At 36.0% G+C, this 12,692-nt stretch overlaps 1 protein-coding gene across 7 annotated transcripts in view; it reads left to right on the top strand.

Annotated features, from left to right (window-relative positions):
* Positions 1-12,692, top strand: part of NRG1 (neuregulin 1) — a 220,112-nt gene that overhangs the window by 49,278 nt on the left and 158,142 nt on the right. For all 7 annotated transcript variants that reach the window (XM_019032755.4, XM_019032753.4, XM_055349438.2 and 4 more), the window contains exon 3: positions 8,088-8,209. In XM_019032755.4, coding sequence (XP_018888300.1) covers positions 8,088-8,209 — 122 coding nt within the window. The remainder of the gene's footprint in view (positions 1-8,087; positions 8,210-12,692) is intronic.

Raw genomic sequence — 12,692 nt, 5'->3', positions numbered from 1 at the left:
AAAGAAAGGGTTGTATCACTTTCTGCAGCAGGTGGTACTTCAAAGATACAAAATATAATACTGTAAAGAGATATGGCATTTTTATACCTAATATTACTAATTTTTTTTTACATTATTCCAATATGTAGCAGTTCAGCAGCACATGGCAACTATCTTATTTTGCAGATTAGGAAATTGAGGGTCAAAAAAGTGTTCTGCTTTGCCTCAAGTCATATAACTAGTAAGAGACTCAGTGAGAGCTGAGTTTATTATTGTTATACCCATTAAAAAATGTAATATACTGAGAATGAAGTTAAATTTCTTCCTGTAGATCATAGTGGTAATTAATGGTTCAAGTTAGATTTGAAATAGGTCTGACTCTAAGTCTCATGTTTAACAGCATATGTGCATGAGGGGAGGAGGAAATACAATGAATGAATTGAAAAGATAAGTATGATTCTTATAAAGAAGTTTAACAGGACAAAAAAATACTCCTAGATTTTGGATGGAATGGATTTTGGTGTTTGCTTTTCATCAGACAAGTTAGTAAGAAATGAAGTTATCTCTACATACAGGGTAATGTCTCATTTATTTCTACGTGGCTGTCAAAGGATACCAGTAATATTTCAGTGCCCATGAAAGGTTTTATGCTAGGACTGTGGAGAAATTAAAGAGGTATAGGGCATTACAATCTCTGTGCCCAGGGGCGGGGGTCATAAGATTGTACAGAGATTATCTAGTTCAGTCTTATATGAAACATGGGAAATTCTGGAAGTCATGTATTGAAACACTGTTAGAGCAGGCGAGGAGGAAGGGAGGGAGGAGAATTTCATCTAGAAGAAAGCATCTCACATTGCAGATATTCAATCTGATGCTACCTGGAGAGAAGCAAATGAAGTTCGGTAGATAAGATGAGAAAATGAATTTTTTAAAAAAGTGAACTGACTAGAATGAATAGGCTTTAGAAAAGGTACATGTATACTTAAAGAGGTAATTTGTTACATGGCTTCGATGACATATAAAAGTATCATTAGTATTCAGAAAAGCATTTTCATATTGGCTTCATAGGTCCAGACAGCTAAGAGCACTGTCTACATATTAATAAAATCCCATTATACCAGAAAGGGCAATAGTTAGAAATTACTTCTTTTAAACAATAGTCTTGCTGGAAAGAATTAAATGGGGAAAAATGTATTGAAGTGATGCAACCATAAATCACTTGCAGCAAAACAGTTAACATATTTGATCTAAAAATAAGACATACTTTGTATAGAGTGGACAGCTACTTGATAAGCGATCATCTTATCAGTTTTTAGAATTGGGTATTTTGTCATTTCTAAAATTGTGTCTTTTTATAAAAAAGAGCATTGTCAGTTTTTTTAAGATTAAAGGATCCAACTGAATCTCAATTTAATTAACATTTGCAAGGTGTTCTATTATTTCAATTTATCCAGTAAATATAAGTAGAAGGAATATAATTATTGTTATACCCATTTAAAACATTAATATCCCGAAAATGAAGGAAGCTGAGTTTCTTCCTGTAGATCATAGTGGTAATGAATTGTTAAACTTAGATTTGAAATAGGTCTGACTCTAAGTCTAGTGTTTTTTCAACAGACGTTTGTGATTATGCTACATAAAGTTAGAAGTCAGAACATAGGGCTCTGGCATGCTTAGGATAATGTCTTTAATTAAAAGATTCTTATTTTTCAGATGCATTTATATATTACTATTAATGATTTTTAATTACTAAGATATTCAGACTATTAGTGTTTTGCAGTTGTTAGTTGGTTACTTGACTTAAACTTTTTCTTAGGCTATGATCAACCAAGCAGAGGTGAAGTTTAGTTTGAGGTGTAAGATTTTTCTGGGATTCTCTTTAATTAAATACTTTGACTCTTTCCCAATCCTAAGTCTTGACTTCTTTTTCACACTTCTTATAATCAGATTATGCATAGCAGCCAACATATCCTTTTAATCCCTTGGTGTTTAGTGGAACAATTTCACAGCAATATGCAATTTCTATTATTTTGTAAAATCTTACCCTTGTTTTGCCCACGGTCCTACTAAAAACTACATTCCTACGTGTTCTTTGTATGATTTTTGAATTCCCATTGAGCCTTTGTTTATTTGGCTAACCCATGTGTGGGGCCAATGAAAAGAAATGGAAACTACCCTCATGTTATATGTCTGCTTATGTCTTTGTTCTTGTTTTCTTTGACTGGTGGATGATTTTGATCAAGAAAACTGGTTAAAAAGCTTGGCGTATGACAGATTCATATGTGAGGACTGGCAGATTGACCTCATTTAAATACTTGTCCTATCTTAGCTTTATTAAAGACTGGCTTCCTATTATTTGTATGTTTCACACACTTTTGGACACCATTAATTTTGCCTCAGCTGTTACATATTTTAATTTTGTTTAAAATTGGCTGTCATTGGTTACATTGGACAAATATTATAATTATTTCCTCTATTTTTACTGGTTGCTTTTTTTGACTTTATAATGGAAAAAGTTTATGTGCATTTTTTTCTCATATTAGCTGAGCAACTCTGGCAGATCACTTGAACTTTATATATAATGAAATCTCAATGTTCTTATGTAGAAAATGGGAATCCTCAGTGGCATTCCACATGGTTTATGTGAGGCACTTGGTACAGTGACTGGTTCTGTTGCTTAAGAAGCCTCTCTTTTAGCCAAGCACAGTGGTGTGTACCTGCAGTCCCTGCTACTAAGGATCTCTTGAGCGCAGGAGTTCAAGACCAGCCTGGGAAACATAGCAAGACCTCGTCTCTATACTTAAAAAAAATCATAATTTCCTCTTTCACTTCTTTGTCCTTTTCACGATGAGCAGTTTTACACTATCTGAAGCAGTGTTGGACACACACACACACACACACACACACACACACACAAACACTGTCTATATAATTCCTTAGGGGTCAGGGAACCAAAACTGTATAAACAGAAGAGTTCTTCCCCATATGTGTTTAAGTTGCCTTAGCCTGTAACTATGGTAGAATAATCGAGTTAAAATAAAACTAAACTAAATAATAGCTAATGGAACCTTGAATTCACCTTGTAAGTGAGCACACAGTAAAAAACACAGTGTGCTTTCTGATATTAAAAAAATGAAAAGGAAATTAGTATTCAGAACTTTTTATCTTCAAATTACTTCACATTAATTTATTTTTACACTGTACTGTTTTTTCTTATTCTAAAAGTAATGCATGCTTATTATGAAAATCCAAATATTTCAGGAATATAGAATGTAATTACTATAATAATAGCTAACACTTATTGGGAAGTTACTATATTGCAAAAATTATTTTAAACACTTTACATGAATTAACTCATTTAATATTTTTAGAAAATAAAAATCCATTGAAACACCAACCTTCCTCCAGATCCCTAGAAAACTCATCAATTAAAGAGCAAAAAGTTAAATTTATGACTATAAGGGAATCAAGTAGTCTTTCCAAGCTAATTTCCTTCTCATAGACAGAGTATGGTATCTTACAGAAAAGAGAAAAAGAAGACTGTTGTATCCGTACTTATCAAAGCCCCAAATCTTTTTGCAATATATAATTTTCAAGGAAGATTTGGCTCATTCTGCACTCTTACTACATTCTGTCCTTACTCTAGGACACAAGGCTGGATGAATCCCATAGTTAAATGTATCATTAGAATTCAGAGGGATCTTTATGCTCCTTGAGGTCAGTGGTTTTCCAATGATGTCTCTATAGAGTCCTAAATTTCTATTGAATTGCAAAAAGGATTACCAGTCACTCTGACCTGGAACACTTTCTGTGTGATATTTTTGAATATGAGGTTCTGATTTAAGCTTTCATTTTAAAACAGGATTTTGTTGTAAAAAATAGTTGAAACCACTGATCTAATTTAATCTTTCTCTGCATAGAGATATTCTTGTAAGAATGTGCTTGGCAGGTGGCTATCCAGACTTGAATCTTTCCAAAGAGAAAACCTAACTCTTTCACAAGACACCCTATACATTTTTGAATGCTCAGAAAAGTGCTTCTATGTAATATCATTCAAAACATGTTTCCTTTTTCCTGTAAGACTTAGTTTTCCTGTAAGACTTAGCAATCCCAAATAATTTTCTTTTCCATATGCATCCAGGAAATACATTTAAATAGCTACTCATATTTCATTCATAGTTGTCTGCCAGTGGGACCTCTGTTTCTTTAACATAATCCTCTCTAGTGATAAGATTTCTAGGCCCTATTCAATTCTGATCACCCTCTTCTAAAGTCCTTTAATTATGTTTTTTTATCATCAAATATCATTCCAAAGTATAATTCAGCATTCTAGATATGATCCAGCCAGTGAGGAATGTATTGAGGCTTTTATCCAAGTTGATTGATGCTCTGCTTTAATATTAATTTGGCTAAAGAGTACATAAGGTTTTTTTGTTCTTTCTTCTTAAAAATAGTTTTAACAATGGGTTAATAATAAGCATGTGGCTAATTAGAAATCCTTATTTCTGCATATATTGTAGTCGAGGGATATCTCCTCTTGTATTTATGTCACCAGTTTTCGAACGTGAATGTACTTGTGATGCTTATCTCGATCAAATTGAATCTTAGTCTTGGCCCATTGATGTTCTGTCCTAGGATTCCCAAGGGTGTTCTCCATAGAAAAGATTCCATGGCCACATGTCATGGCTGCCTTAGAAATTCACAGTACAGATTTGCAAAAAACCACTGAGATGCATTGTTGTAAAGAGACCTATTTACCTTTTTTTAAAGCAACATTTATTTTAGCATAGAACCATTTTTTTAAATCTCTCTTTAAAGTTAAAGCCTAACATTTGATTGCATTACTAGGAATAGTATTCCAGGAAACAGTGCCAAGGCCTATTAGGAGAAGTTTGATTTTAAGACTTATCCCTTTAAGATTATGTTAACTGTAAATATGATTACCATGTTTTCTTATAGTTCCATCTAGTTCAATAGTTAAAATGTTAATTGCATTGGGTCAAGAAAGGGGTCTTTACATACAAACAGGATTGTTCCTAGATTTGTATAAATAGGAAAGAAAGGTTGTTCTTGAGGGTGTTGTAATAATCTTGCAGTTGTAAATTCTTGGGATGTTGTTGTAATCTTATCTCAGAATTTGGGGACTTAAGAAAAGCTACAGTTTTCTTACTTTAGAAATTTGCTCCTTCTGTGGCATTGAAAATCAAGATACTATGCCCCACCCTGATATTGTTCATAATTTATCTATTATTGCTAGTGGTTTCATGGTTATACATGAAAATTCTTCCAGCAAACCATGCTAAATGTTGGGCTGGAAAATCTTACAGTGCTTATCCATTTTTTTCTCACTATTTTTCAGAGGTATCTGTCATGAAGGAAACTTGTCATATATGATCAAAGTAGATAAATAGCTGATAATCCATTTAAAAAATCATACGGTATTTGAACGCTCCAAAATTCAGCCCCAAAATTAATACAGCCTGCATTGGGTGATATTCTAATATTGTTTTATTTTGATAATTTTAAAAGTTGTCATATTTTATTGTTAAGACATATCTATTTGCAAAGATACTTGTCATCAAAAGGCCCATTTTGGCTTATAGGGATTTACTTCGGGGAAACTTTCCTATGAATAATGTCTCTGATTGATGTGTGTCTATTCTTTAAATGGCCCTTGGTGGTCTCCCCATTCCATAGATAGATAAGGCTGTTAAATTACGTCCACTTTTTGTCAACTTTGTTCCGTGGACCATTATTTTCAGAAAACATTAACAGATATGCCTTGTGAATGAAAAGGATTCCATGGTCAAAGAAGTTTGAGAGAAAATAAATAATATATCCCTTTTCGGGGAGTCAGAGTACATCAGCATATTCAAGATGCTGAGAAATCCTGTGAGATTAAAGATAATGAAAAGCCTGTCTTTATTTCACCTAATATTTTCCAAATTTATTTGAATGTGGAACACATTGCTTCATTACCTCAGGTTTACCTGTTGACATCATTGAGTCCCGACTAGCGCAGTTAACTTTTCTTTTTCTTTTTCTTTGACCAAGTCTCACTCTGTCACCCAGGCTGGAGTGCAATGGTGTGGTCTCGGCTCACTGCAACCTCTGCCTCCCGGGTTCAAATGATTCTCCCGCCTTAGTCTCCTGAGTAGCTGAGACTACAGGCTCATGCCACACACCTGGCTAATTTTTGTATTTTTAGTAGCGACAGGGTTTCACTATATTGGCCAGGCTTGTCTCGAACTCCTGACCTCGTGATCTGTCTTCCTCGGCCTCCCAAAGTGCTGGGATTACAGGCGTGAGCCACTGCTCCCAGCCGTGAAGTTAACTTTTCAACCCCTATGTTGGTTTGACCACCACTGCCCCTGGTCTGGACCACCTCTGATGGTCTTTGCCCTCTCATTATGGCATTTTTCTTTCCTCCCAACCAGCCTTAGAAATATTAGGTTCTGCTGAGTACTTAAGCAAACATCCAGATATTTTATTCATTCATTCACACATTTATTCAATAATGTCTGAAGACAAAGCATAGCCTGATGTATGCTCCATGAGACTAGCAAGAAGTTGACATTATAGCTACACTCTCCAGAGTATATGTCCTAGGTCAAGAGATGAGACATACTGAAGGAACTCTCATGAGAGACGTACTCAGGGCTGTCAGAATTTAGACACGTGGTAGCAGCTCCAGCTACATGACCAGGAGGGGCTTGGTGAAGCAATTGGCACCTGACATGGCCCTGGAAGGTCAGCTGAGATTTTGATGCATAGGAATGCGGGACCCCCATTGTAGGAAGAAAAAATGACACAGACAAAAGCACAGAGGTGGAAGATCAGGGGGCCTACATGTGGAACTTTGGGTGGTTCAATCAGATAGACTGGAGGATACTAGTAGGAATTATATTTGGAACAATTGATTTTTCTCAGTTAACATTAATGTGTGACAAGAAGACCAGAAAATTCACCAGAAAACTAGTAAAGTATAACGTGGGAGATTTGCAACCAGAAGGATTGCTGTTGTTTCTTCCTCCTTTGTTTTCTCCCTTGTCATTATCCCCTTAAGAGCCCAATAAATCACAGTTACCAGGCTAGAGCATAGAAGGATTGCTATTATTTTTTGGAGATAGGGATCTCACCCTGCTGCCCAGACTGGAGTGCAGTGACCCTTCACCGGCATGATCATGGCACACTACAGCCTTGAATTCTTGGGCCCAAGTGATTCTCTCATCTCAGCCTCCCAAGTAGCTGGGATTCCAGGGGCATGCCACCACACCAGGCTTTAGAATAATTCTTTAGAAAGAATTCAGTAAACTCTGAGCCAATCCCTGCTGTTCTGAGTTCTTATATCTTGGAGACTGCTTAAATTATGGGTTATGTGCAACAGTAAAACACAGACACAGCAAATCACAATGCTGCCCATGTTAAAAAAAAAAAGTGAATGTTGATGTAATATTCAGAGTTTTATAAAACTGTGTGATAATGTTGCCCAAATATTTATTCCAGTATTAAGAACCTTTCATGTGGTACTATGCTCCCAGCAATGAGAATCTTAAGGAAAGAAAAATTCCCTTCCTTTTGGAATTGATAAATCCTCTTCATTCAAAATTAACATTATTCTTGACGTTACTCTACTGAGAAGAAGAGTGCACAGTATTTTTAAAATCTATTCTAACCTTCAGTAAGTGTCAACAGACTTGTAGGAAATGATTTTACACATTTCTCTCTTCCTAAACCCTAGTGGCTGATGGCATTTGGATATAGAAAAGTAAGAAAATTTACCAATTGGGTTTAAAAATCTAAAGTATAACACAGTTATTGGTGATGATAAGGGAGTAAAAAGAAAAACTACAGAAGACTTCCTTTAAACTACTGATTTAGGTGATAAAATTGAGATGAAATCCATGGTATAACTTAAATGTGATGCATCTTACTTTTACTCTAGGTAAAATCATGAGGTCAGATCAATGTAACGGAAGTTGTATTTTAACATATGTGTAAGGTGGGGAGAGGCAGTTTGAGAACTCTGAAAGCATAGAAAAGTATGTATTTATATTTATTGGGTTTCTGTGATATATACTGACACCACTTTGGTCCTGATCTTATAGGAAGTCAGAACTTCGCATTAACAAAGCATCACTGGCTGATTCTGGAGAGTATATGTGCAAAGTGATCAGCAAATTAGGAAATGACAGTGCCTCTGCCAATATCACCATCGTGGAATCAAACGGTAAGAGATACCTATGGTATTCTGTTCCTCAATCTGTAACAAGAGTAATCAAAACATGTGGTAAGACTCATAATAGACTGGTGTGTTAAATCTCATTGTGAACAAATTAAAAACAGAGAAAGAAAACCAGATGTTTCAAGGATCTTGTATGTCTTTCATAAATTTCTGTGCTCTATGAGATTATATAGACCTGAAATATACATATATTTTTTACAAAAGGATTTTAATAAGGCCATGAATGGCAGAGATAGGTTGGGTTGCTAAAATATAGGGGTTATACTATTTTTTTTAAGTTGGTCAGTGGGGGCAGTCAAGTCTTTGGCTCTCTGAACAACAGAATACAGTCATATATATATACAGGATATATATACACAATATGTATATATGCACACACAGAATATATGCATATTATGTATTATATATGCATTATATATGTATATATGTTTACGTATATATAACATATGTATTATATATGTATTATGTATGTATTATATATGTATTATATATATTACATATATAATATGTATACATATATAATATGCATATATTCTGTGTGTGTGCAGAATACAGTCCTGACTCAATTCTGGCAATTTTATTCCCATTACATCTGGCATTAGGTAGTAGAAAGTTAAACCATTAATTTTTTTTAGGCCTATTAATTTTGAAATTAGGACCGTCTTAGAGGCAATAAATTTCCTACTAGGAAGAGGCTTCATCTTCAGCTTTCTTCAGAATAGTACCAGGCAATACTTGTTAAACAAATGAATGACTTAGAGGTAAGAAATACAATCTACCTCTGACAACTTCTGTGAGTTATTCCAGGAAATTAAAAGAACCACCCCTGATGGCTTTGTGTTTTGTAATAGCCTCCTGATACTCCATGATTTGATGGAATCATCTATAGGAGCTGATGATGATGATGACCTAGCAATGCTTCTTTAAACCTTTTAGAATAATCAAATGCCATTTTAAAATCTTTAGTGCTTATTTATTTATTTATTGAATTATGGCACTTAACTATTGCCTTTACAAAATTTGTCATCTGTTATATAACCAAGCCTAATTGCATCTTCTTGGTAGGAGATGAGAAAGATTCTGCATTTCAAGGGCAAGCGCTCTTAAAGTGATAAGGTAAAAATGCCAGGTCACCACAGGTAGAGTTAAAGTAATTTTAAGGGTTAATTCTATGGGAGGCTGATGTAGTTTTTGTCACTTGATTCTTCTGTAACATACTAAGAAAGTGAGAAGGGAGATGAAAATCAGAAACAGGGCTGGGAAAATTCAGGTTAATGCCTCATCCTCTCTGGACTTCTCAAGGATCTGCTCCATCACAGAGTAATCAAAGTTTATCACTTTCATTTCAAATGTCTCCCTCCATAGAGAGTAAAGGAGAGCAGGGAAAAGGAGTTTCCATTACCATTAGGAGTCCTGTTTATTACAGTTTAAAATGTAAAAGCCATTTAAAATTTATATGAGTAAATATAGCATCACTTTATTTTTTAACCAGGGCAGGTTAAGCAATAATAGTTTGCTAGTATTACTTTACCCCACGTAGAATTCCATAGGATGCTACCTGAAACACACATTAAAAAATTAATTTTAATGGGCTGTTTTTTACTTTCTACTATAACCATTGTTTGAAGCTCATTCTCCTTAGTTTGTCACTGGCTTGGTTCAGTGTGTTTCCTCATAGTTAATGGTATTCAATTGTGATTTTTGACACTTGGATTTGATTCGTGTAGCTATACCACAAAGTCCCAGGAAAATAAAATTAAAGCTAGTGTCATAGTCTCACTGAGTGTCTACAGAAGTATCATATTGATTATTCCATGGTTTCTGATGTACAGGATTAAGCAATGAATTATTTACTACTATATTATTCCTGGCAAAAACCCATAGAATTCCTTTTTGATTAATTTGGGGGTACTGAAAGTTTGATAATATGGCTTTTTACATTTGTTACATAGGAAAAACAGCTAATTCATTTTTTCCACACTAATTCACTGAAGTTCTGGTCTAGTGATCAAATTTGAATATGTAGTGTTGACCAATTATAGGGTAGAGAGATGAAACTCGAGGTGTTTTTGATAATGAGTCTTTTTTACCTGGCAAGAATAAAGAGAAGTTCATGGAATATTTTAAGTAAATCCTTCTTAAACAACCAACAAAAATTCTTTCAGAAATAGGTTCCTATGGACTTATGTAATTAAAGCCTCTGAAGAATGAGAATGGAGAGTCTCAATTGCAATGCAAGTTGGCCTTCTTTTTATTCTCTTCTTGGAATGTTAGGAATAGATCATCCTTATCCAACCCCTTCATTGTATTAAAAAAGAATAAAAGACTTAGCATAGAAAACAGACTTATTCAGGATCACAGAGATATTTAACAGCAAAAGGAGATATGAACCCAGGTTTTTTTTGTTTTTTTTTTTTTTTCTTCATTCCTACCACAGTGCAGTTCCATCTGTATCTGAAATGTTTTTTGTGTGTGTTTTGTTTTTTGTTTTTTGAGACAGGGTTTCACTCTGTCACCCAGGCTAGGGTGCAGAGGTGTGATCTTGGCTCACTGCAACCTCTGACTCCTGGACTGAAGGGATCCTCCCACCTCAGCCTCCTGAGTAGCCAGGTGCATGCCATTACACCTAGCTAATTAAAAAAAAAAAGAAATTTTTTTTGAGATGGAGTGTTGCTATGTTGCCCGCTCTGGAACTCCTAGGTTCAACTATGTTGCCCACTGTGGAACTCCTGAGTTCAAGAAGTCTACCCACCTTGAACTCCCAAAGTGCTGGGATTACAGGTGTGAGCCGCTGCGCCCAGCCTTACTCTGTTTCTGACTATATGCTTGCAAATGTTTAAGTGAGATTCTTTTGTTTATAAAGAACAGAAGCTGAAGGAATGGTATGAGGCCTAAGGAGTGAGGGATTCTATGGCGAATAACTAGAACTTCATTATAACTGAGCCTCGAGGAGATGGAATTGTATGCTGGGCATCTCTGCGAATTTAAGCAATGCGAGTTTGTGGCTTTTCTCTCTGGTGTTTCTACCTTTAATATGCTTCTGATAGTTTTTTAACTTTTGTACTCTTTCCTACTCTTCTCACCTCTCTTACTTTCAGACTCCGCCTCTTTATAATTCCAAACTTTGACCTGTTTCTTGCCCCCACGTGGCCATATTCTTCATGGCAATTTCAGGCACTCTTTCAGCTTTAACCTCTATTGTATGATTGTTTCCTTGGTTCCCCAGTGAAATTCCGCAGACCAAGAATCCTATTAGCAAAGTTGATTGTTGCATATTCATTAAAAGACCTAGAGAACTTACAAATTATCTGCTGTCTGGCCATACGTCCACTGCTGCCTCAACTAGGGAGGGTGGAGCTGGAAACATAGCTGCCGGGAAGCTCCTCTCTTCAAAGTCTAGGGGTGGAGCATGCAGCTCACCTGGGCCTGTGGCTTGGCAGGCACCATGATTGACAAGACCAGTTTCCTGTACATTAGAGGAGATACCCTTTTTGCTCTGCACCTTAGAGTCCTAGTTATAGTGCATCCAGAAGGAAAATATGTAATCATCTTGATCCCTTATCCTCTTCCACTGCTATCTAAGAATTTGCTATATTCTGTTCAATGCTTGGTTGTCAAAGAAGCCTCAGTTGGGTTCTGAGCTCTCCGGGGCTTAGATGCACTGCCTTTGTATTGTCTCATTCCTGTCTCCCTAGGAATCAGGGCAGACGTTGCACAGAAACACTTTTTCTGAAGAGCACTTTCTACTGGGTTTATAAATTGCCGCACCACTGAACCATGTCTTCCTGAATAGATATTTACCGTTGACTTGGGCTAATAGAGAGTAGAATTCTCAAGAATTTCCTTCCCTCCTTCCTTTCTTCCTTCCTTCCTTCCTTCCTTCCTTCCTTCCTTCCTTCCTTCCTTCCTTCCTTCCTTCTTTCCTTTCCCTCCCTCCCTCCTTCCCTCCCTCCCTCTGTCTGTCTCTCTCTCTCTCTTTCCTTTTTTTTTTTTTTTTTTAAATGGTGTTTCGCTGTGTCACCTAGGCTGGAGTGCAGTGGCAGGATCTCGGCCACTGCACTGGATTCAAGCAATTCTCCTCCTGGATTCAAGCAATTCTCCTGCCTCAGCCTCTTGAGTAGCTGGGATTCTAGACACCCCCCACCACACCCCAGCTAATTTTTATATTTCTTGTAGACAAGGTTTCGCCATGTTGGCCATGCTGGTCTCTAACTCCTGACCTCAAATGATCTGCCCACTTTGGGCTCCCAAAGTGCTTGGATTACAGGTATGAACCACCACACCCGGTCAAGAATTTAGTGTTTCATTGTGGATTCTAGAAAAAAAAAAGTTGTTAAAATAAGAACATGCTGCCAAACTATTACATTATGTAGAACTCCCCTTGAGATTTTAATTTATATTTTCTATGAACTATCAGTCACTTTATTAATTTCATTTTTTCACCTTTTCTATATATTTCCAAGAAGCT

Source organism: Gorilla gorilla, chromosome 7 (genome assembly GCF_029281585.2).
Source record: "Gorilla gorilla gorilla isolate KB3781 chromosome 7, NHGRI_mGorGor1-v2.1_pri, whole genome shotgun sequence".
NCBI lineage: Eukaryota > Metazoa > Chordata > Mammalia > Primates > Hominidae > Gorilla > Gorilla gorilla.
This window is presented reverse-complemented; position numbering and strand designations above follow the sequence as displayed.